This window comes from Adiantum capillus-veneris, chromosome 11 (genome assembly GCF_014529385.1).
Source record: "Adiantum capillus-veneris isolate H3 chromosome 11, ASM1452938v2, whole genome shotgun sequence".
NCBI lineage: Eukaryota > Viridiplantae > Streptophyta > Polypodiopsida > Polypodiales > Pteridaceae > Adiantum > Adiantum capillus-veneris.
In genome coordinates, this window is record NC_140941.1 from 56,403,029 (window position 1) to 56,424,262 (window position 21,234).

Consider the following 21,234-nt stretch of genomic DNA (forward strand, 5'->3'; position numbering starts at 1 on the left):
AAGCACTCAAAACACACTCACCGATGCCCTTGTCTCTTATGCTTTCCCTCTACAAAAACATATAGTAATCACACCCACCATATCCACTTTTGAAGCTACTATTCTTGATATCCATTTCTTCAAGGGACAATCTTTCAATCAGCTTGGTATCCTCGATTCTAATTGTTACCAAAAGCCTCTTAACTCATACCAATATATACCTTGGATCTCTTGGCATCCTCTCCACCAAAAAGCAGCCTTCATTAAAGTAAAAATCATATGATATATCATTAGAGAGAGCACTCCTAGAGGATACTCTCTTTTGAGAAACCTTTTCTTCCAAAGGCTCCTTTGCAGGGGTTATCCAAGGGTTTTCCTCCTTAAGGTGTTTGGTTCGATCAATTACAAAGAACGACCCACTCTTTTAACTAAAACCCCCGCTTCCACTAATCCTCTTCAAAACATTTTGAAACTCCCTTTCACACCAGAAACCCGGAGAATGAACCCTACCCTAACAATTGCCAAACCTCTACATCTCGCTTGTAACATCTCCCCTAACCTTTCACATCTCGATAAACCCATCTTATGTTGGACCAATGGACCAAACTTAACTGCTCTTCTAACCCATACATAATATGCTAAAACAGTTTTGTTCTTTAAATTACCTCACCCTAACTCTTATCTCTTATTTTTTCAGGATGATTCTCAAATCTCCCTCCTCCCTTGCAAGTTCTTTGGAAACGCCCCCCCTCCTTATAATTGTACCTTCTCTTTTTTGGAAGTAACTTCAAAATTTTGTTCCCTCCTCCTCCCTTGCAAGTTCTCCAGAGAGAAACGCCCCCCCCCCCCCCCCCCCCCCCCCCCCCCCCCCCCCCCCAAAACCTCCCCCCTCCTTATAATTGTACTTCTCCTTTTTTTTGGAAGTAACTTCAAACTTTTGTTTCCTCGAGGCAGTATACCTTATAAACACCCTATACTTTGATTCAACACCTCCTTGCTCCTTAAAGTTCTCTCTCCTCTCCCCCCCCCCTCCTTGACCCCCACCTTACCCGCACATTTTTTCCTCCTCTTTTGTAAAACTACATCCCCACCTTCTTTTTCTTGATTAATTAAACTCCCCTCCATTCCCCCCCCCCCCCCCCCCCCCCCCCCCCCCCCCCTTCTTTCCCTTTTTTTCCACTCGAGAAAGAAGTCTCCTTGATAGTCTCTTTGTCTTCCGAAAACTACCCCTTGCAAGAATTGCCCCCTCCTTTAACTTTTACCGCTTGAAAATACACCCTTCAAAGTTAGTAACCACTACACACCCTTCTTTTCCTTAGTGTTTTTGGTAAATATCCCTTCTAGATCTTTTCCTAGTACTCCCCCTTAGTGGTACACTCCTCTTTATTACACTCCCCCCCCCCCCCCCCCCCCTTTTCCCCACCACCTCATCGTATATAAGAACACCCCTCCCCTCTAAGCACATTCAAAAAACCCTCACTCTTAACTACGATTGATGAGCTCCACATGGAGCGAAACGTGTTTGGTATAGCCCACAAACTAAACCGTAACACACCCCTTATTTTCTAGTGATACACACGCTTAAATACTACATTTAAATCTTGATCAAACATTCCGACAAGCTTGAACCACATTTCGTTGGAAGTCTTCAAGGTGTGAATGACTGGACATAAGTCCTTTGTAAGAGATTCCGCGATGGCTGACATCGCCTTCGCATTGGACACATCCCAATCGGCACACGATTGGAGGTGCTCTTCATCTTGAAGGTGGGTGTACCTGTTGTTGGAATCCCTCATCGAGGCTCTGTGCTGTTGACAATATCCCATAACCCTTTCCATGTAAACTATCCCAATCGGCACACGATTGGAGGTGCTCTTCATCTTGAAGGTGGGTGTACCTGTTGTTGGAATCCCTCATCGAGGCTCTGTGCTGTTGACAATATCCCATAACCCTTTCCATGTAAACTAAAGCCGCGTAATCAAATTCCAATGAGCGGGTTGCTACTGTTCAATTTTTCGTTGGCGCTCGAGCAAGGGGGAGCCATCGTGAAGTAGCAAACTCCTGGTGTATGTACCATCTCACAATCCAAAATCTAGCCACACACGTTCTTCCCTCCTTTGCCACTCCCACGCCACTCCAAGAGATCCCTCTTTGCCGCACCAAAGCTGCCGCACAAAAACTCCTCCTTTGATGCCCTTCTCCTGGGTCTCCCCGGCCGTGAGTTTTCTTCAAAAATGCTAGGCGTTCAAAAACTGTACTGGTTGGTTTCCTTCAAAAACGCCAGGGCAGATTTTTCAAAACGCTTGCCTTTGCACAAGAAAAAACACTAGTTGTGCAGGTTTTTGAAAATGCTAGGGAGCAGGGTGGGTTTCCGTGCTATTAAGAGGACGGGGCAACATGTGGAACTCCCGAAAATGGTGCATTTTTTAAACGGTAGCACTGTTGGGCATATTCACTCTGAGAAGAGAGTAGGGCATGGCAGAATCCTTCGTGCTGGGCATCACAAGGAGAAAATGCCAGGTTGTTGGAAAACACATGCAACTAGCAAGACAAAATTTTGCGTTGGGCAGAGGGTAGGGGAGTTTGCAAAAACGCCAGGTTGTGCCAAAAAGACCACCAGCATAGCAGGGAAAAACTCTAAAAACGTAGGGCATCCCTTCTTCATCTTCTCCTTCGAGACGCCTCGCTCGGCCAAGGTCTATGCCGTCTCTCGCTCTGATACCATGTCAAAGTCAATGATGCGGAAGCGTATAGACCAAGGTGAGAAAGCACGCGAGAGAGAGAGAGAGAGAGAGAGAGAGAGAGAGAGAGAGAGACCGAACCAATCAATCAAGACAATGAGATAACAGATGATAATACAATGGGAGCTGAGGGTTTCTTATATAGAAATCTCAATAAATTGCCCTACTCAGACTTTGATAAATAAGTGAAATAAATCCCTAAAAGCCAAAATAAATAATGGGCTCACATTGGTCAGTTCACTTGAGATGTCTAAACTTTAACAAAATGGTGGTCATGAACCAATGGAGAGTCCAAGCAACGCTATCTCTTTGTTCTCTTTCAATATGTTTTTGCAAGTGAGCAAGGAAAAATTCCAACATGGATTTGAGAGCTCCTCTTGATTTTGTGCCTATAACCATGCACCATGAAAATTTTAAAAATGGAGGAAGAGGGAATTTAAATGTGACCACATTTTGTCCTTTTCAAGATATTCAACCCTCATGACTAGAGGGGCTCATTTTTCATTAACTAGAAAATCCTTAGAATATCCATGCTTGGGAGGCAAAACTAAAAAGTCACTCATAGAAACTCTTAAGAAATCAACCCTCCTCCCCTCTCTCTCTCTCCACAACGTGCAAGACAATGACACATCTATACTATATATGAAGCAGTATAAAATTTTCAAGGAACGAGAGACCATCCATGTGTCACATTTTGCTTCATTTCAAAGAGAACCTTTAAAAAAACATTTAATTGAAAATGCAAAGTGAAGGGTAAGTACTAAGATGGTAGAAAATGAAAAGACTTATGAGGAATGGAGAGTCAAAAAGACCGTAGTACTCTATTATATACTTAAGCTTATAGTTTTTGGGAAGCAATTTCTCAATAGCCTTTAATTTTAAGGCAGACACCATTAACTACTTTTAATTTTGAAAATCATTTGAAAGGTGGCTTTCCTTTACATTTTGAAGACTATAAATAATTTTTATCCATGTGTTGCTCAATGAACCTCCCTTTGAAGGCTTGCACCAACCTTCTAGGTAGTAAATGATCTTTGACCTTAATGTTCAAAGTTCAAAACCTAAATGTGTGTATATGTGAGTGTGTGTGTGTGTGTGCGTGAGAGAGAGAGAGAGAGAGAGAGAGAGAGACCTATTCTCTCGATGTGTGAATATAAGAGACAAAGTCGTCGTGCCATTTCGTGAGGTGTTGGCGCATTTCACGAAGGCTTTTCACATTTGCATTGCATTAATGAAGTACATTGAGCTCGACAATTTAACAATAGGAGTTCAACAATTTATGAATGTCCTGCACGCATTACGTGTGTGTGTGTGTGTGAGAGAGAGAGAGAGAGAGAGAGAGAGAGAGAGAGAGCGCACCATTCACTACAGCCTCTATGACTGAGTGTGTGTGTCTAAGAGAGAGAGAGAGAGAGAGAGAGAGAGAGAGATAGAGAGATAGAGGGCTCTCACACCGGCACTAGAGAGAGAGAGGGGAGGGAGAATAAGCATTGGTTTTATAATTAGCAATCAACGACAAAATCCACAATCGAGAATCAAAAATAAAAAATTGACATTGACATCTACGAAATTGAGCATTGACAAAATTGAGAGTTCATGCAATTTGGAAAGTTCAATCTGAGGCAAAAGATGTGCAAGCCCAAGGTAGGAGCAGACCTCAACAAACGGCAAAGGTGGATGATAGGAGGAAACTCCGACAATTCTCACCTATTCTTTAAGGTTTTTAGGCTAGATTTCTTTGAGATTTGTAGTGCTCTTGCATTTTGATTGACTTGGAATTAAAGGTGAATCTTAAAATTTGTAAGTGGGATTGTACTAAATCTAGGTTTTCTTGCATTTTGATTGACTTGGAATTAAAGGCAAATCTCAAGATTCTGTAAGGGGTGTTACACTAAATCGAGTTGAGGCACAGTACTTTCTCCTAAAAACTTAGAAAACTTGCATATGAAAAATTTTAGGGGCAACTTGATTATATTTGAAAGCTTTTACACTTAATTTCTCTATACTTTGTAGGTTTCCTCACCTTCAAATCTATAATTTGGAGATAAATTTCAAAATCTACAGGTGGAATTACACTAAATTGAGAATTTTTTCAAGCATTTAGCTATACCATACCTTTTTTTCAAACATTTTAGAGGCAAATTTACTATATTTGAAGGTTTTTGCACTAAACTTCTCTGCACTTTGTAGATCCTCTAAAACTTAATTTATGTTCTCTAACCTTTGTAGTTTTTTTATTAAAAAATGCTCTTAAGAGCTTGATTTGACGTAACTAAAAATGACCTTGGCATATGCTTTGCATAGGGGTCTCCAACCAATACAACATATGTACACTTTGAGCCAAAACATACCTTAACATTTTCTCAAGTACACTATTTTTCTATCGAGGACCTATCTTCTTCTTCTCCTCGGCAAGCCGCTTCCTCTTGCTTGGTTAAAGCCATTCGTAATTGGAGATAAATCTCAAAAAAAATTAGATGGGATTATACTAAACCTAAGTTTTTTCCTCCAATCATTTATAATGGAGTTTGAAAAATTAGAGGAATGAGAGGGCCTCCATGCGTTGTTTTTTTTGGTTCATCTGCATGGCATGTTGGATCAACACTGAAATTAAGTTGTTGAGTCCCTGTTGGGTCATCCTCCTTACCATAGACACATTAAAGAGCCTTTGAAAATTGAGTGAAATAGTTCAGATTCTATGTGATTCCATCCTTTTTCAATGACCTGTAATAGTCAAAATTGTACGTCTAAAAACCTGTTGTTAGTCTATGTGTGTGTGTGTGTGTGTGTGTGTGTGTGTGTGAGAGAGAGAGAGAGAGAGAGAGAGAGAGAGAGAGAGAGAGAGAGAGATGTGCCACTAGCAAGTAGATAGAGAAAAAGAAAGAGTGAGGTGGGTCATTGGGACCAAGGTCAAGACCTTGGTTAGAATAGCTACCAATGATCATGTAGAGGCGAACAGGGGACAAGCACCGTCCAATGATGGGGGATGCTTGGTAGTAGAAGATGGGTGCTCAAGGCAATAGGCATGCATGAGCCACCAAGAGTTTGGTCTTGTAGCAAGAGAGCAAAGAGCTAATGGCTTAGGTGGGAGAAGTTGTAGCCACAACTCGGACAGACTCTGTGTGTGTGTGTGTGTGTGTATGTGTGTGTGTGTGTGTGTGTGTGTGTGTGTGTGTGTGTGTGTGTGAGAGAGAGAGAGAGAGAGAGAGAGAGAGATGTAGGAGCCCATTCCATTGTCCAAACTTAGGGAACGCATTCTTCTCCATGCTCTCTCGCACCCCCCCAGCATCATTGATGCCACTTCTTTGTACATTAGAGCACTGTGGGGACTGACGTACTGAGATATATTTATTTGTCGTCCGATCCTGCAAGATAACTTGAAAATCCACACCTGCTCGAGGGTGGTCAATGCTTACAGTATATGGATTATATGTAAACCTGTAGATGCTTGACCAATTTAGGAGCGGAGAGCCCCGACCCATCCCTTTGGATTGGGTGGATCAAGCTAATAATGCTGTAACTTGTATTTAAAGAGTAGGCAATCCAATTATTAGGGTATAAATATCCATATCATGACAAAAACCGTTTGGTTGAAGTCAAGATAAATTGGAGTAGCAATATTATTATCTGATATATTATCTAATCCCAATTGCTAAGTATGGCACTAGTCCGCAGACCAAAGACTAGTAGGGAAAATGTGTGTGTGTGTGTTTAAGTATGAAAAATCCCCTCATACTTGAACCATACTTAGACAATTGCATTAGATAATATATTAAATAACAATATTTTAAAACAAGATGTCATAAATCATTTCATATACACCAATACAACATTCCGTATCTAATGGATAATACAATCATTTAGATCAAAATTTTGATCTTTGCTCATTACACTATAATATCTTAGTGTTGTATCTTATGTGTCCATCCTTTGGGATGAGCTTCCACTACATCTGCATGTAGAAGGATCCAACTGGTACATTTTCTGGTACATTGGACAATCTTCCCTTACTGTTAAAGTTTTCGTTGTAATCCCAAGGAAAGAATCTCTTACCTACCACCATCCAAGAAACACAAGCCTGTCAAAACTAACATTACTTGGGAAGACAGGTGTCAATGACTCCCTCCCCTTGTTATTGGTGTCAAAAATTACAACACAAACTACCACCATAACAAAGATCTAATATCAAGTTTGAGCCATTTATTTATGCTAATGTTTACATCTTTTAATTCTAGAAAAAATTGGACAGCATCTCCTTTGTAAACTGGATCAATTTTCAAAAGTCCAGTCTACTACCATCTCTTCCGAGACCCCCACTTGAAGATTAAGGCTCTTTTAATTTGAACGAATTTCAAAGTAAAACATTTGTGTTAAGAATTATGTACTTATCCAAGAGCATCAAAAAGTACTTTGTAATTGTGAAGTCACCACTATATACTTACCTTCATCAGAAGTGATTTCCTGCATACAAAGATAGAAGTACATGTCTATAAGGCCATTTTGCTAGGTGGATGTTTAAGATGGACAACATATTATTTACATATAGATTGTATTTCAAAAGTTCCAGTCATTACCACTTCCTCGAAGATCTTTACCAGAGGCATAAGCATATTTATATGATTTGGTTGAGCTCGAAAGATCGATAATATCTTAAGCAATTAAGTAAAAATACAAAAATAACCTAATCTGTGTAAACTAGATCTAAGTGTTGAGCTACAATCTATGGAGGTAGCCCAATGGAAGTTGTATGCACCATATGCTGGTTCACAGGTTCGCAGCCAAACAACAGTCCACACCCAGATAAACAGTTTGCCAAATGTCAATCCTCATCCGAGTAGTACGACAAACAGTTAAGTATGAAAATTGTATTAACAAAACCAATTAAGAATATTCAAGATTGTAAACTTCTATGTCCAAAAAATGTGAGTGTTCAGAACTTATAAACTAGTATAATTTTATTTCTAATCCTGCAATTATTTTTAACAGACAAAGAAAGGTATCATCATGAAGTATCCCTCCAATTTCTAGTATTACAGATCTCTAAAACTTGAAAATTTGGGCAGCATCTCCTTTGTACAATGGATAACTTTTCAAAATTCCAGTCAAAGCCATCTCTGCTGAGACCCTCACATGAGGTTTAAGGCTCTAGCAATCATTCAAAAGTAAAGGCTTTCCCTACAATTTCCGTATATCCATTACCATTACGTAAATATCAAAGTTTATTATGTTTCACCTTCTTCCGACAAAAGTGCATTGGCCAGCTTTTAGACGGAAAGTTAAAAGGCAACAGTACAAACTCCGTCAAAGTGATTATTTAGGTATGGTTAATCAATTGTTCAGCAAATGGAAAGAAACAAGGTATCAATACGAACCAGTAAGTCACACGCTTAGTCATATTGAAATGACTGTATTGCCTATTATTTATTCAAAGTCTTATATCAAATCAGACTCAGGATCCAAAAGAATCAGCTATGTTATAAAAAAACCATGAATCAGTTGTCCATAACTAGGGTCAGCAGACGTCAAAAGTAAATCTTATTGTGCATAGACCATGAAGACCCTCAATAGTATTTTTATTTTCCAAGTACCAACTGCAATTTAGAGCCGATGTTTATCCTCACCTTGAAAGGAACATCGAGTGAAAGCCTCTAAACAACTTTTTGTAATTGATTACCATAAATAATGTTATTCTTTCATATGTACAAAGACTCAAAATCATTTTTTAGATTTGAAAGGAATCTGATATACTACCTATCAAATGCAAACAACACAGACATGTTTCATGTGTTTAATCACTTGCCTCGACACTTCTCATTAAATTACAGCTATGTGTATTACTCGAAGCAACAACCAACAGTATCTTCATATGTAGTCATGTCCAAAAAAAACCGATTTAAGCTGAGGAGTTTATATGAACCATAAACGCAAGAATTTCTATACTGAGTAGGTGGAGCTGCACCTACTTGTATTTATCTCCATCTCACAGGTTGAATAAATGTTGTAGCAGGCAGTATCCATCATTCAAGATTCGAAGCACGTTCCTTCTGAATCTGTGAGTGGACCTGTATGTGCTCATCCAAGTCGCTCCTCCAATGTGCTTGTGCATCGTTTCTTTAAGGCTAGCTTCAATTGTTGCAGATCCGAGAGGGTAGCGTAGGAGCCTTGAAAGAGAGAATTACTGTGTTGAGGTGTTCTCCTTTGTAAACTTATCCATGCACACGAAATGGGAGGCAGCATCAGCCAATGATCATACTCTGTCTGCTTACTGTTTTGTGGCCCTGCTAAATCGTCATATTTGAGGAACGCAAGACCATGACCTGTATGTGTGTGTGTGTGTGTGTGTGTGTGTGTGTGTGTGTGTGTGTGTGTGTGTGTGTGTGTGTGTGTGTGTGTGTGAGAGAGAGAGAGAGAGAGAGAACGTGAGTACTATATGCAGAAGGACTGCCGTCTGTTCACCTTTATGTGGTGTGTATGCCAATAGGTAAGGTGTGTATGTGTGTGTGTGAGAGAGAGAGAGAGAGAGAGAGAGAGAGAGAACGTGAGTACTATATGCAGAAGGACTGCCGTCTGTTCACCTTTATGTGGTGTGTATGCCAATAGGTAAGGTGTGTATGTCAATTGGAGATAAGGTGTGTGGGGAGAGCGATATCCGCTGTTGTGGATGTGTGTGCATGCGCGTATGCAGACATTCGTTCACAGTGCAGAACGGGACCCAGATGGGTTTGTGAGTATGCATATAATTAAAGCCAACGGTTTCATATAAATGAACTTCAATAAAAAATAGAGGGTCCATTATGAAGCACCCACCTTTGTTGACTGGGGATAAGGATTGCCTAGGGATGGCTTGATACTTATCTTATCTGCCCAAGAGAATGTGTGTGAGGTAGCAAAAGTTCCAGTGCATGTGAGTAGAGGGGAGGCTTTTGAGAGCAAGCACCAAAGAAAGGGAGAAGTACCCGTCAGATGCAAACTGACAATAGACGAGGGAATGTTCATGCAGGTGTTACACCAGCTTTAAAAGCTCCTACACCACCCTCATGAAATTAGGTGTGAAGAGGGCCACTGAAAATCCATTTAAAGCATGTATGCCAACCATGATAAGAGTGAGAAAATTATGTCTCCCTATTGTTATCCACCCACTAGGAAGCTAGGTAGGTGAAGCTAGAATGATGAACCGTACCAAGGTGAAGGAGGTCAACCAAGGATACCTTCATACAAAGATCAACCAGGGATGCCTTCCTGCCGTATTATTGATGAGGTGGATTCAAAACCTGTGGTCTTCTCTAGAGACTCATTGAAACTTTTCTAGAGAATAGCAGCTCTAGGTTAGCACACCAGAAAGGGAAGCTATCAGCCAAGGGTTAGCCAAAAATTTGCCAGCTAGATAAGTGTGTGTGTGTGTGTGTGTGTGTGTGTGTGTGTGTGTGTGTGTGTGTGTGTAGCTGTTTCAATTATAATAAATACACACCAATGAACAAGATGTTCAAAAAGACGACTGGCTAAAGATGTCTAGGCAAAGATAAGTACAGAAACAACTCGGTCTTTGATTCATAACTGTACAACATAATAAGAATGAATTATCATTCCAAATGAGTTTATACAAAAGGTATCAGAACTATCCCATCTGAATCATCAAGTGTTTTCAAAGTCGGACTGTAGCAAGCTAAACGTTTTTAAGCCAAGATAGAATTCTCACCTGCATCCATATAGTCAAGATAACAGATATGTTAGACTTGTCTACATATGGCAGGCTTCAAAGAATCTATCAATTGTTATCCATGTCAAACTTAAAAATTATTAGACTAGCTATTGTCCATCATTTAGAATATCGAGGATTTTTCTAGCATCATATTCCTACTATAGTTGCTACATATGTTTTAACTTCTTATTAATAACTATTTATTGTTAAAAATGTCAAACAATCCTTATCATTCTAAGTACTGCGTTTGCTAAAAAATGTATGGACAAAACCTGCATGCAATGCTAAGTTTTGTAACTTCATCTTAAGCTCCGAGATCGAGCCCTTCAAATAAACCAACTACCCATTAGTAGAATAGAATGGTTAAAGATCCTACTGTATCCCGATGTTTTTAGTGCAACAGCGGTTAGTATGGAGGTTTTTAAGCAAGTTCTCAAATCAAGGTATGTTAGCCTTATACAAGATTATAAAAAAGGGACCATTTTCCCACCATATGTTAGGTAGTTTGTAAAGAATCCAAAGTCTCAACCATCAGAGAAAAAATTACTTTTGGCTTAGCAGCCAAAAAAAAGCTTAGCAGATTTCTTAGATCAGAACCTAGAGTAAAAGCTCCTGCTCCTGCTCAGTTAGCAAGACAATGATTTTAAAAAGCTAGGAATATCACAAGACCAGTTATAGGCCAAATATCAAATCCAAAAATATCTGAGTACTCCAGTTTTTTTTGCCATATGTATGCATATTCATCATTATTACACAAAATACCATAAAGATTCTCCTTTTGAATTTAAAATAATAACTGAACTATCAGCCCAGATAAGTACCAGCCAGGGTTAGAGAAGTATTAGGCTAGATCCAAAACGAGAGCCAGAGCCATCCATAAAGCAGGCCACTTCAGACCATTCCTATATATAGCCATTGTATGAGAGTAGGATCAAGCCCAAAGACCAAGCTTTTTTTAAAAAAACCTAAAAAATGTGTGGTAGACAATAATGTGTATCAAAACCAGATCAGTAGCAAGGCCAAAATATGTATAAGTTTATACATATATTTTATGGCAGTATTGCCACCAAGAACTAGCTTTATGTATGAATATGGTTTAAGAAAACCAGATCTAAACCAGTCATCCAAGCCAGATATCAAATCACAATTAGCATGTTAAGGCCACCAGGCTTCCAACACCATACCTACCACCCACAGGTAGCATGTTAATGCAAAACACCAATTTTTTATAAGTTTTCATGATAGGCAACTACTACAGAGATTGCATAGAATAAAATCTCAAGTAAAGTGAGCAGGACTCAAGCCCCAAAAAAAACCAGTTTATTTAGTATTTTCAAGTCAAAAAGACCAGCAAAAATTCCAATGCTTCTTGCATTGTGTCCAAGCGTTAGTTAACAACTTTCCTTGCAAAAGGCCTCTCTCACAAAATAGGGCCAAAGTTCAGCCAGTATTAGGAATCAATCTCATCAGTCCAATTTTAGGCATATATCAAATTCAAAGAGTAGGACTGTCAGATTATTTGGCCTATGTCAACAATAACATAGGTTAGGTATCTTTATTCATGAGCAAAACATCTCAGATTTCAAAGCAAAGTCAGTGGGAAAATTCAAATTTTTCTTTACATTCAATAATTAATAGGGACATAAAAGATCTTTTTCAATATTCTTAAGGCAAGAAAACCTGTTATAATCACCCAACAGAGCAAGAGATTATCTAAGCATTGAGATTTTGAGTAAATATATAACCTATGAGCAGAAGTAATCCCAAGATAATCTCCAACGTGCCAGGGGAGACCCAAGTCTAAGTTAAGGGAAGAGCCCCTCACCTTAATATAAGGGTTAAAGAAGCATGTCACTAGTTGTCACCCAAACAGCATGCCAAGTATGGCCACACCCTGCAAGCCATCCACTGCACGCAATCCACATCGGGATCGTGAGCGGGCCCTAAAGAGGAGGATATATTATGAAAAGGTTGAGCTTACAAGCCACGCCAGGCCGCCAGCATCATCAAAAAGGGAAGGGGATCGGTGGTGATAGATAGTGCATAGAATTCTCCTTAGTGGTTTAAGCCAGGAGACACCATATAGATGCCATACAAGGAAGGGTTTAATATTTACCCTTTAGGGTTAGAACCTCAAGGGATTGTTCTTACTTGTTTTACTTTCTAAGGGTTAAATCCACAAGGGACTACTCTCATTAAGTTAGGTTATTAGAGGTACCATGCTAACCAAGATAGCATATTGGATAGCTTCACGTAGCCATTGTATTTTGCATAGCAAAAGTTAAGAGTAATCATTATGGGAGGTGTATAGTAAAGCATAAGGTAAACTCCCATAAGGCAAAAACTCAAATTTAAATTGAGTGTAAGTAGTTGGATGTCATAGTTTTTAGCTAGATACAGTGATTCAGAGCACAATCAGAACCCCTCTAGATGCTATCAAGGTCAGTGTTGTGACCAAGAGTGTGTGTGTGTGTGTGTGTGTGTGTGTGTGTGTGTGTAGCAGTTCTAAATCTATATATATACGCAAACGAACACTAACTGTTCACAGACCAACAATTCTAGAAAAGTACAATGGATTTGTACAATAATCTCTTTGCTGTTGAAATAAATTATGTACAAGGTAATGAAGATAACAGAATAAAGCTCAGGAATCCTCAAACCCAAAGTCTAGGAAATTTTGCATCATAATAAGAGATCCACCATTTGTTAAGAAAAGAACGTTTTAATCAAGGAAGGTAGCCCTCACCTGCACCCATAGCCACAAGAAAACAATTCGTTAGCACGTGACTATACGCAGGTGATGCTGGGCATCCCAGTTGTTATCCATGTCACCATAAAAAAAACCCACAGTTCTTAACTTGTATTTTGTTGTTTTTTAAGAAAAAAAGTTCCTTGGCTTTTTTGCCAAACTGAAAAAAGGAGAGTAAAAAACCCCCTAGAGCAGTTATATCACAGGTTATTTCTATATATATTTATTTATTTTATTATTATTATTATTATTATTATTATTATTATTATTATTTATTTATTTTTATTATAAAACTTTCTTTGTCAAACTTAATATTTATAGGAGATTTTTTCGTGTAGATTAAAAAAACTCTACTTTAATCACACTGGAAAACCAGATTCAAAATGGAAAACCAGATCCGGTCAGCCACACCTAAGATCAAGCAGAAGGTGTAAAGTTAGACCTGACCAGATCATCAAGTACTAACTCCATTTTCTCTAAACATCTGCATTTATTAGAATTTGGCAGCATAACCAGTAATACCAAAAAAAAAATCTTTAAGCATCAATTTTCCAAGATAAGTTTCCATGAATCTCCTCATACCCCACCAGTATACAAAATGAAGGGGATCGGGGAGCACCACAGACGGAGAATGAGAGAGAGAAGGAGACACACGACACACAGATATGGGTGGGGAGACTCAAAGAGTGAGCAGCCCCCTATACACTTATGCTATGTATAAGGTATACAAGTCAGTGGGCGCCCAGACTCTAAACGGCCGGGCAAGGCACAGACGCCTATACCCCAACAACCTCCCACTTAAAGGCGATTGTGCCTTTAAGCAAGGGAACTTAGTCTAAAGACTACAAAAGGCGAGAGAAAACCGCTCTCAACCGATGCCCACTGGCTGGCTGTGATCGTGTGCATCCGGCTGTCCTGCTCCCGTGTAAGTCCATACACCACCAGACGTACCGTACACGTACTGCAAGTATGTACGCAATACCTGCATATCTCCCTCGTGCACTATGCCATCATCAGTCAACAAATGACTGACAACCCCAACTGCAAATGCTCCCACTGCAGCTGTGATATCCGGTCTCAAGATCAACATCTCATACATGAGACCACCGAATGCCGATGCAATGCTAGCGGGCCCTGCTAGCTCTACGGAGCATGCATCAACATATATATCCCTGGCAATAGGCATCTCTGACTGACAAGGCGTGTCAGCCACATGCATCTCCTGACTGTCCACAAAAGACGCATCAACCTGTCGTGCAACCTCAGAGCAAACCAGCTGCTCTAGGTGTTTACTGGAAGACATATCCTGCACAACTATATCCCCATGCTCACCGTCGAGCATATAAAGGAATGACTGCATAATCGCTGACATCTCAGCCTCCTCTGCAATCATCCACTGTAAACATGACCACTCAATCTGCTGTGACTCACTAGAGCTCTCATGCTCTAACTCCGTATGCATAGACTCTTGCACAGCGTCCTCCTGTCGTGACTCACTAGAGCAAGAACGCTCTACCTATCTATCCTGCATAGAAGTATCTTGCACAACTGACTCTCTGCTTTGCTCAGTCACTAGCAAAGCATGCATGTCCGACTCTATCACCTCTCTGTGTGTCTGCTCAAGTCGTGCCCCAACTGTGTGCACAACGAGCTCACTCCTCTGCACTCCATGCAAAGCATCCTACAACCCACAAGCAAAAGAGACTCGCCTGCTCTCTCGCTCTCTACCTGGCTGCGTGATCACAAAGACAACACCGTCTCTCGCGTGATCCACATGCAATGGGTAACCTGTACCACTCCTGGCACCTCTCGCAATCACTAGCGAACCCAAATGCATCACTCCTGTACCACTCCTGGCACCTCTCGCAATCACTAGCGAACCCAAATGCATCACAAAATCTCGCTCTCGTAGCGAAATCTGACATCCACAATCTCTAAGCTGACCAATCGAGATCAAACTCACTGTCAAATCTGGTACATAGCGCACATGTCGTAAGTCTTTAGGGATTAAATCAAGCACAAGATTCGGCAGGATCAAGCACCTTACGCGTTAATCCTGCTTACACTAATCGGCTGCAGACACCCCCTTCTCAGTACAGGCGGTATCGTGTAGTAGGAGGCCTGCTAACTCAGATAAAAAGCCACCATACTCTATTTCCCAATTTTACCCTAATACAAGGTAAAGTTTTAAGTTACATGCAAGGACTGGCAGTGCCTGCCACATTATGCCCCCCCCCCCCCCCCCCCCCCCCCAATTACCTAGGCATTTCCATAGTGTCCACCCAGCCGGAGTGATTGCAACCAGCCTCAGGTCTATAGTCATAAAAATCCCCCCGAGCCATATGATAGGCTCTTGGTATACTAAAAGGTGAGAGATAAACCACCCTTCGGGTAGTTTTATTTAGTTTTCCCATTTGGTCTCGGGGTCGTACAGTGTGTTTAAAAGAGAGAGTGTTATTTAAACAAGTCCAAATTCAATTTTCCAAAACCACTCCTGCTACATTGCATACTTGGTGAAACAAACCATGCTACAAAGCATTTTCTGAACAATGATAAGATAGTATAAAGTTTGAATGCACGGACAGTTCATATTGTACACCAAACACCTAATTTGTAATGGATACCAAACTATTCCATAGTTGATACCTGGTCCTTTAATTAGTTGAGAATTTTATTGTATTAAGCCTCGGATGATCATACATAGCAGTTTTACACCTACTTCCCAACCCTATAGTAAGCTAAATGTCATTCAGCCATCACTACGATAAAAATTCACCTATCATAATGGTGAGAGTAAAAAAAAAAACTTCTCTGGTCTAGGAGTAAAAACCAGTGGGTCTATATAAGATGGGAGTTATATTTACAAAAAAACAAAGTCCAGAGTACCCTTTCCGGTGTTTAGCATCTTCAGCTAATCAGCTTACCAGTCGTATTATGGCATACAATCAAGGACAGGTTTTTTCTATAGCAATTGTGCATCTTTATCTGTCCAGTACATCTACTCGGAGAGCAACCTTACTCCATTATGAACATCATTTATTTCCGCAGTTAAGAACCTCAGTTTCTCAAACCAAGTGGTGGACCTATCAGGACCGAGTGACTCGAGTGACTCTATGGGGTCGAGAGCATTTCAAAAATAATATCCGATTGGCGATGGTTGTTGAGGTACTGGGCCTAGGTCCACAATATTATTACATAGAATATTCAACAAAGCCAGGTTTTTCTGATCGGTTATACTTGCTAGCCCAGTTTCTACCTTCTCATAAGATTTTCTTGTACCATAGTTATGGTCATCAATTACCAAAACTAGTTTGGCACCCCTTACAATTTAGCATGCACCTTGCACCTTGCATCTTCAATCTACTTTCATAGACAAAATTCTCTTTTGAACTTCTTTCTCTCGCTCTTTTTCTGTCCCATTGGTGTCCTCGTAACAAGTAGCAATAACATCGTCTTCTTTGCTAGTGACATTAAGCCTCAAGTCCTACTCCTCTTCCAAGTCTCCCATGAGTATTGGATGATATTACCAACCATCAAACTTTGATAGAAAAGTAAACACAAGGCAACTTCTAGCTAGTCATATGTATCCCCTCCCTCATAGTCATGGAGCAAAGCGATTAAATTCTTTGCACACCCTCCCCTTTAGGAAATGATTACATTGCAAGCTTATTCTTACAATTTGAAGTTCTTGTCCAATTTTTTGTATTTTATCGACTTGTCAATTCCTCAAATGCTTTTGCTATATTTTGAATCGAGGTAAACATACTATTAATAGTACTTATCAAGAGGGTCGAGAGCGCATCTAAATTCTCGACTTTTCAAGCTTGTAGAAGGTTGCCATTGAGAGGAGACATCACACTTGGTTTGTTTAGGTGGAGAATAGTTTGACAATTTTGGCCGATCCCGAGCACTAATTCAAGAGGCTCATAGGAAGCTCTTATGCTTGCTCCAACTAAGGACCTCACGAGCTATGTTACTATGTAAGATTTAGATGGCGCATCTTACAAAAATGAATAGTTGTATGAACAATAAAATGACAAAGATCCACAAACCTTGAAATTTCAAAAACCCAATACAGCTGATGGCTCTATCTACTTGTGCACTCCCCTAGTGGAGCTTCAATCGAGATTTAAATGGATCCTAAATGAAGGTCTAAAACATTGCAATTAATATTGCGTGACGATTTGTAATCATCAAGGGGGTTGCACTTATATAGTACCTAGTACTTCAAGTGAAAAGAAAATATATGAAGCATTCGTATGTGACAATACATAAAGTGACAATATTGCCTCCCAACTGGTGTCCCAATACGATGCTCTTTTTGGACAGCTAAAGGCTTTAATATCCATATGGGTGAAAATTGTTCGATTTTATTTGTTAGGCATGTGTCCCTCAAAAGAGCCTTAAAAGTTTTCAAGTAAAAAAACGTCCTTTTAAATGCTATTTCTCAAAGCTGCATTCATTTTTTTGGTATGTTGAAAAAGGTTTTAGAGAACAAAGGATGAAAGAGTGTAGTCATAGGAGTTTGATCCCATGATGTGAAGTACTGATTCAATAAAATCTTTCTTAATAGAAAATACTTAAATAATGTAATGAAATGAATCTTTGAAGATTACAAAACTCTTAAGTAGACAAACTATGCCACTTTTTATTTGGCATACGTGCCTAAGGGGACATTAAGCAACTACATTCAAAATTCTAAAGCACAAGCCATCTTGGAAGTGTGATCATACACAAGCAAAAACCTTTTGATGGGCCTTAGTTTAAGATATAGCAAAGGGGGACACTTTGTTTTTGCAATTACAATGGATTGTTCATTTAAACTAAATTGGGGACACCTACTCAGCCATATGGGATGCTGCTCTTTATGGTTGCATTACCATATCAAAATTTTCTCCTCATGGGTTCTTTTATTATTAAAGAAAAATAATTTATGTGACTCCTACGGTCTAAGCACATGTCCATGATCCTTTGTGCAACCTAACCAGCATATAATTTGTTTACTCAGCAATACATTTTTCATATAAGAAGCTTTAGAAATTTTCTATGTAAGAAAACAGAGTCTTTTTCAATGTTTTTCATACAATGCATAACATCAAGAGCTTCTGCTCGAGAGGCACCGCATACCTAACTAGGTACGATTGGGGGAAGGGGACCCCCGGCCCCCCCACCGGGCCGGCGGTCCCCTGCCCCCAATCGTACCTAGCTAGGTATGCAATGCCTCCCTCACAGAAGCTCATGATGTTCAAGTCAAAATGTGGGAATTATTGTGAGAATTTGTCCAAAACTCTTCTTGTGAAGGGGGGAGGGGGTTGTTTTCACAACACACCAGGCAGCGTGGACCGCGTGTATCGACTGCAGCTGAGCACTTAGCGTTAGAACTTGTCATCATATAAATATAAGCATTGAAATAGAAGCTGATGTCTTTAGGAATGGGTGTCTAGATAGACAAATCACTCCAAATTTGACCAATATTTAAGGTTTTGTTTGTGGTGTGCGGAAAAACACTCCAAATTTTCTTTTCTAAAACATTAGTGTAAGCCTCAAAAGTTGTTTACCAACTTACAATGTTCATATGAAAAAATTGTTGGTTACAGTAAAACTGAAGGTGTATATGGAGAGCTTCACAAGTCTTTTGTGACAGACAACTCTTCATGATGAATTAAGCATCCTTTAATGAGGGCAAACCAAAAGACTGCCTCCAGCTTGCGCTTTTATCTTTGGGTACTGCTGGGGAGAGACAAGCCGTCCTTCCACAGGAAAATCTGAAAAAAACTGTATGGGCATTAGCTAGGCTTCTCCCTTTCTTCAGTAGTATGAGATCTCATCAAAGACTCTCAGTAATCTTAGTTGTTCACCGATACTCTTATGGGAAGACATCGTCCATCTGTCATGAATGCTCTCATCTTCAGAATCTTGATTGTCCTCTGATGCTAAATGCTTTTGCTTATGCTGTAACGCCCATCCCATTTGTACGCGTACTCGAACGATTATTCAGTTAAGCCCATCCCATTTACTCTTCTCCTTGGCTGTCGTATGTTCTACCAAAAATCAAGAGGAAATTTCTCTACCTCCTATCAATCATCTCTGTTTGGCATACACAGAAGGCCTTGCTCCCTCTGACAGCAAAGAGTAAGACCTGGTCTCCACATGCTCCTCCAGTAGATGCTCTTTAACTTCTGCTATTTTTACCTGAAAATGTTTACAATTAGAAGGCAAATTACTCTTTCTACACAATCTTGGAAAGACTTCAAACAAGTGTGCCTAACCAGATGCATATAAAATACTATAATAGCAAGCTGTCAAAGAGAGAAAACGAATCTCCCATTAATCCATGTTATACATATGTCCGGTAATTATGCAAAAAGCACATTATGATTCATGTGATGCTGATTTGGCTTAGCTGCAAAAACCCTGCAAGCTTCATTCTTCAGGAAAGCATAATTGATACAATCATCTCAACAGTTTTACATTATCTTTATTTGTTTACATACCATTTTCAGGGAAAGAGAAATTAACAATACATAAACTCCACTGGCATGCCGTACCTCTTGCCTGTGGAATATTCCGGCTGCAAGAGCAGCAGAGGCTGTAGTCTTTTGAAAAACTTGTGAGAAATGCTCTGGAGCACCTGCACCGCTACTTGCAATGACGGGTATGCTCACAGCATCGCAAACGAGATTGACAAGATTAAGGTCAAACCCTTGTCCTTGACCTGCATATAGACAGAGGTGTCAGCTCTTTGAAACTACCGAAGGAAAGGTTTGTGGAAAATTTCATAATCTCTATATCATAAGAATATGGCCAACCTACTGACAATCAAAACCTTTTAAACATTATTGGTCTGATTTGGCATACATCATACCCTCTTGCACGATAGTAGTGTTATAATGGTTGAACCTGATTGTATGCCATGGGAGGTATAATTTTCTTTGCATGTGGTTCATTTTGGGGTTTCCAGTGATTGAAGGCTTGTTTTTTGATAATCAATGTAATGTTAAAGTCTCAATTGATGTGTTTGTATATGGTTCTACCAAAGATGTAGAGTTTTGGGTGAAGTTTGCATTTTATTTGTTGCCTACTTTTTCTTCTGCAAAAGAGATGTTTGTACTCATGAAGGTGGACGAGCTGCAAATGCAAATTGGCCAACACCAGGCAACCCAAGCAACTCAAGGTCAAGGAGAGAGTTCAGCGGCCAGAGATCTCCAAAGATAGATCAAAATTCTTAATAGACGCATGAGGCAAATGGAGCTGCAAGCACAAGCAAACTTTCCAATGACCACCATGATAGAGCATCCCAACATGGTGGCCTTTGATCTATATGCGGCATCTTTTTTCACCGATGGTCCTGCCACACTACACTTCCTTGCTCCCAATTGTATCACCTGCTCTGTTTGATGCAGCATATGGTCAGACATCTGGCTACAAAGAGGAATGGGTGGGTTGGGCTTACCATGTGCTAAATAAGAAAAGTAAGCAATGACAACCAAAGCAAACATGTACAAGAACTGAGGTTCGAGGCGAAATGGAAACTGCATGCCCATGTGCTTTGAATAGATAAAAGTAAAAAAGACTAAGCTTTTTCCGTGTGTAATCAGCAGTAGCCAAAAGTAACAGAGCTACAAAGTATCACATAACCTTAAATCAGTGGAATGATAGACTCTTACCATCACAATCTATACAATTCAGTAGAATCTCCCCTGCTCCCAGCTCCTCCACAGCCTGGGCAAGTTCATATGCTCCTATTTCTCGACCTTCACGCCCTCCACTTACCTGATAAGTTAAATAAAGAGATTGAATCTATCTATATGAACAAAAATATGAAGCTGAAACATCTCGAGACTAGCATCTTCCTACAACAAAGTTGAGACATGTAACAAAGGGGTATAGAAGCACTACAGTAACAAAAGGATTACCGTGCATTGATACCAAGCATATTCTTCACCATTTGGCCCTACATAAAGAGCACACAATACTGTCCAATTAGTTCAATCCATTAAACCCTCCCAACTGTTAGCATGGAACTTGTTTGCCTCTTAGTATCAACTCTGAGTGACTTGTAAAAA

General features: G+C 39.9%; 2 protein-coding genes across 3 annotated transcripts in view; both read right to left on the minus strand.

Annotated features, from left to right (window-relative positions):
• Positions 1-18,537: 18,537 nt before the first annotated feature.
• LOC147447271 (uncharacterized) lies at positions 18,538-19,159 on the minus strand. Its single transcript, XM_086523124.1, has 2 exons — positions 19,027-19,159; positions 18,538-18,933 (listed from the first exon to the last, which is right to left on the minus strand). Exons 1-2 carry the CDS (start codon positions 19,136-19,138, stop codon positions 18,842-18,844), a joined length of 204 nt encoding a protein of 67 aa, XP_086379250.1. The 5' UTR covers positions 19,139-19,159; the 3' UTR covers positions 18,538-18,841.
• The window catches only part of AT-HF (HIS HF), a 110,798-nt gene continuing 108,235 nt past the window's right edge, over positions 18,672-21,234 (minus strand). For both annotated transcript variants that reach the window (XM_086523122.1, XM_086523121.1), the window contains 4 exons: positions 21,085-21,122; positions 20,836-20,941; positions 19,717-19,883; positions 18,672-19,360 (listed from right to left, as the gene is read on the minus strand). In XM_086523122.1, coding sequence (XP_086379248.1) covers positions 19,250-19,360; positions 19,717-19,883; positions 20,836-20,941; positions 21,085-21,122 — 422 coding nt within the window. In that variant the 3' untranslated portion in view covers positions 18,672-19,249. The remainder of the gene's footprint in view (positions 19,361-19,716; positions 19,884-20,835; positions 20,942-21,084; positions 21,123-21,234) is intronic.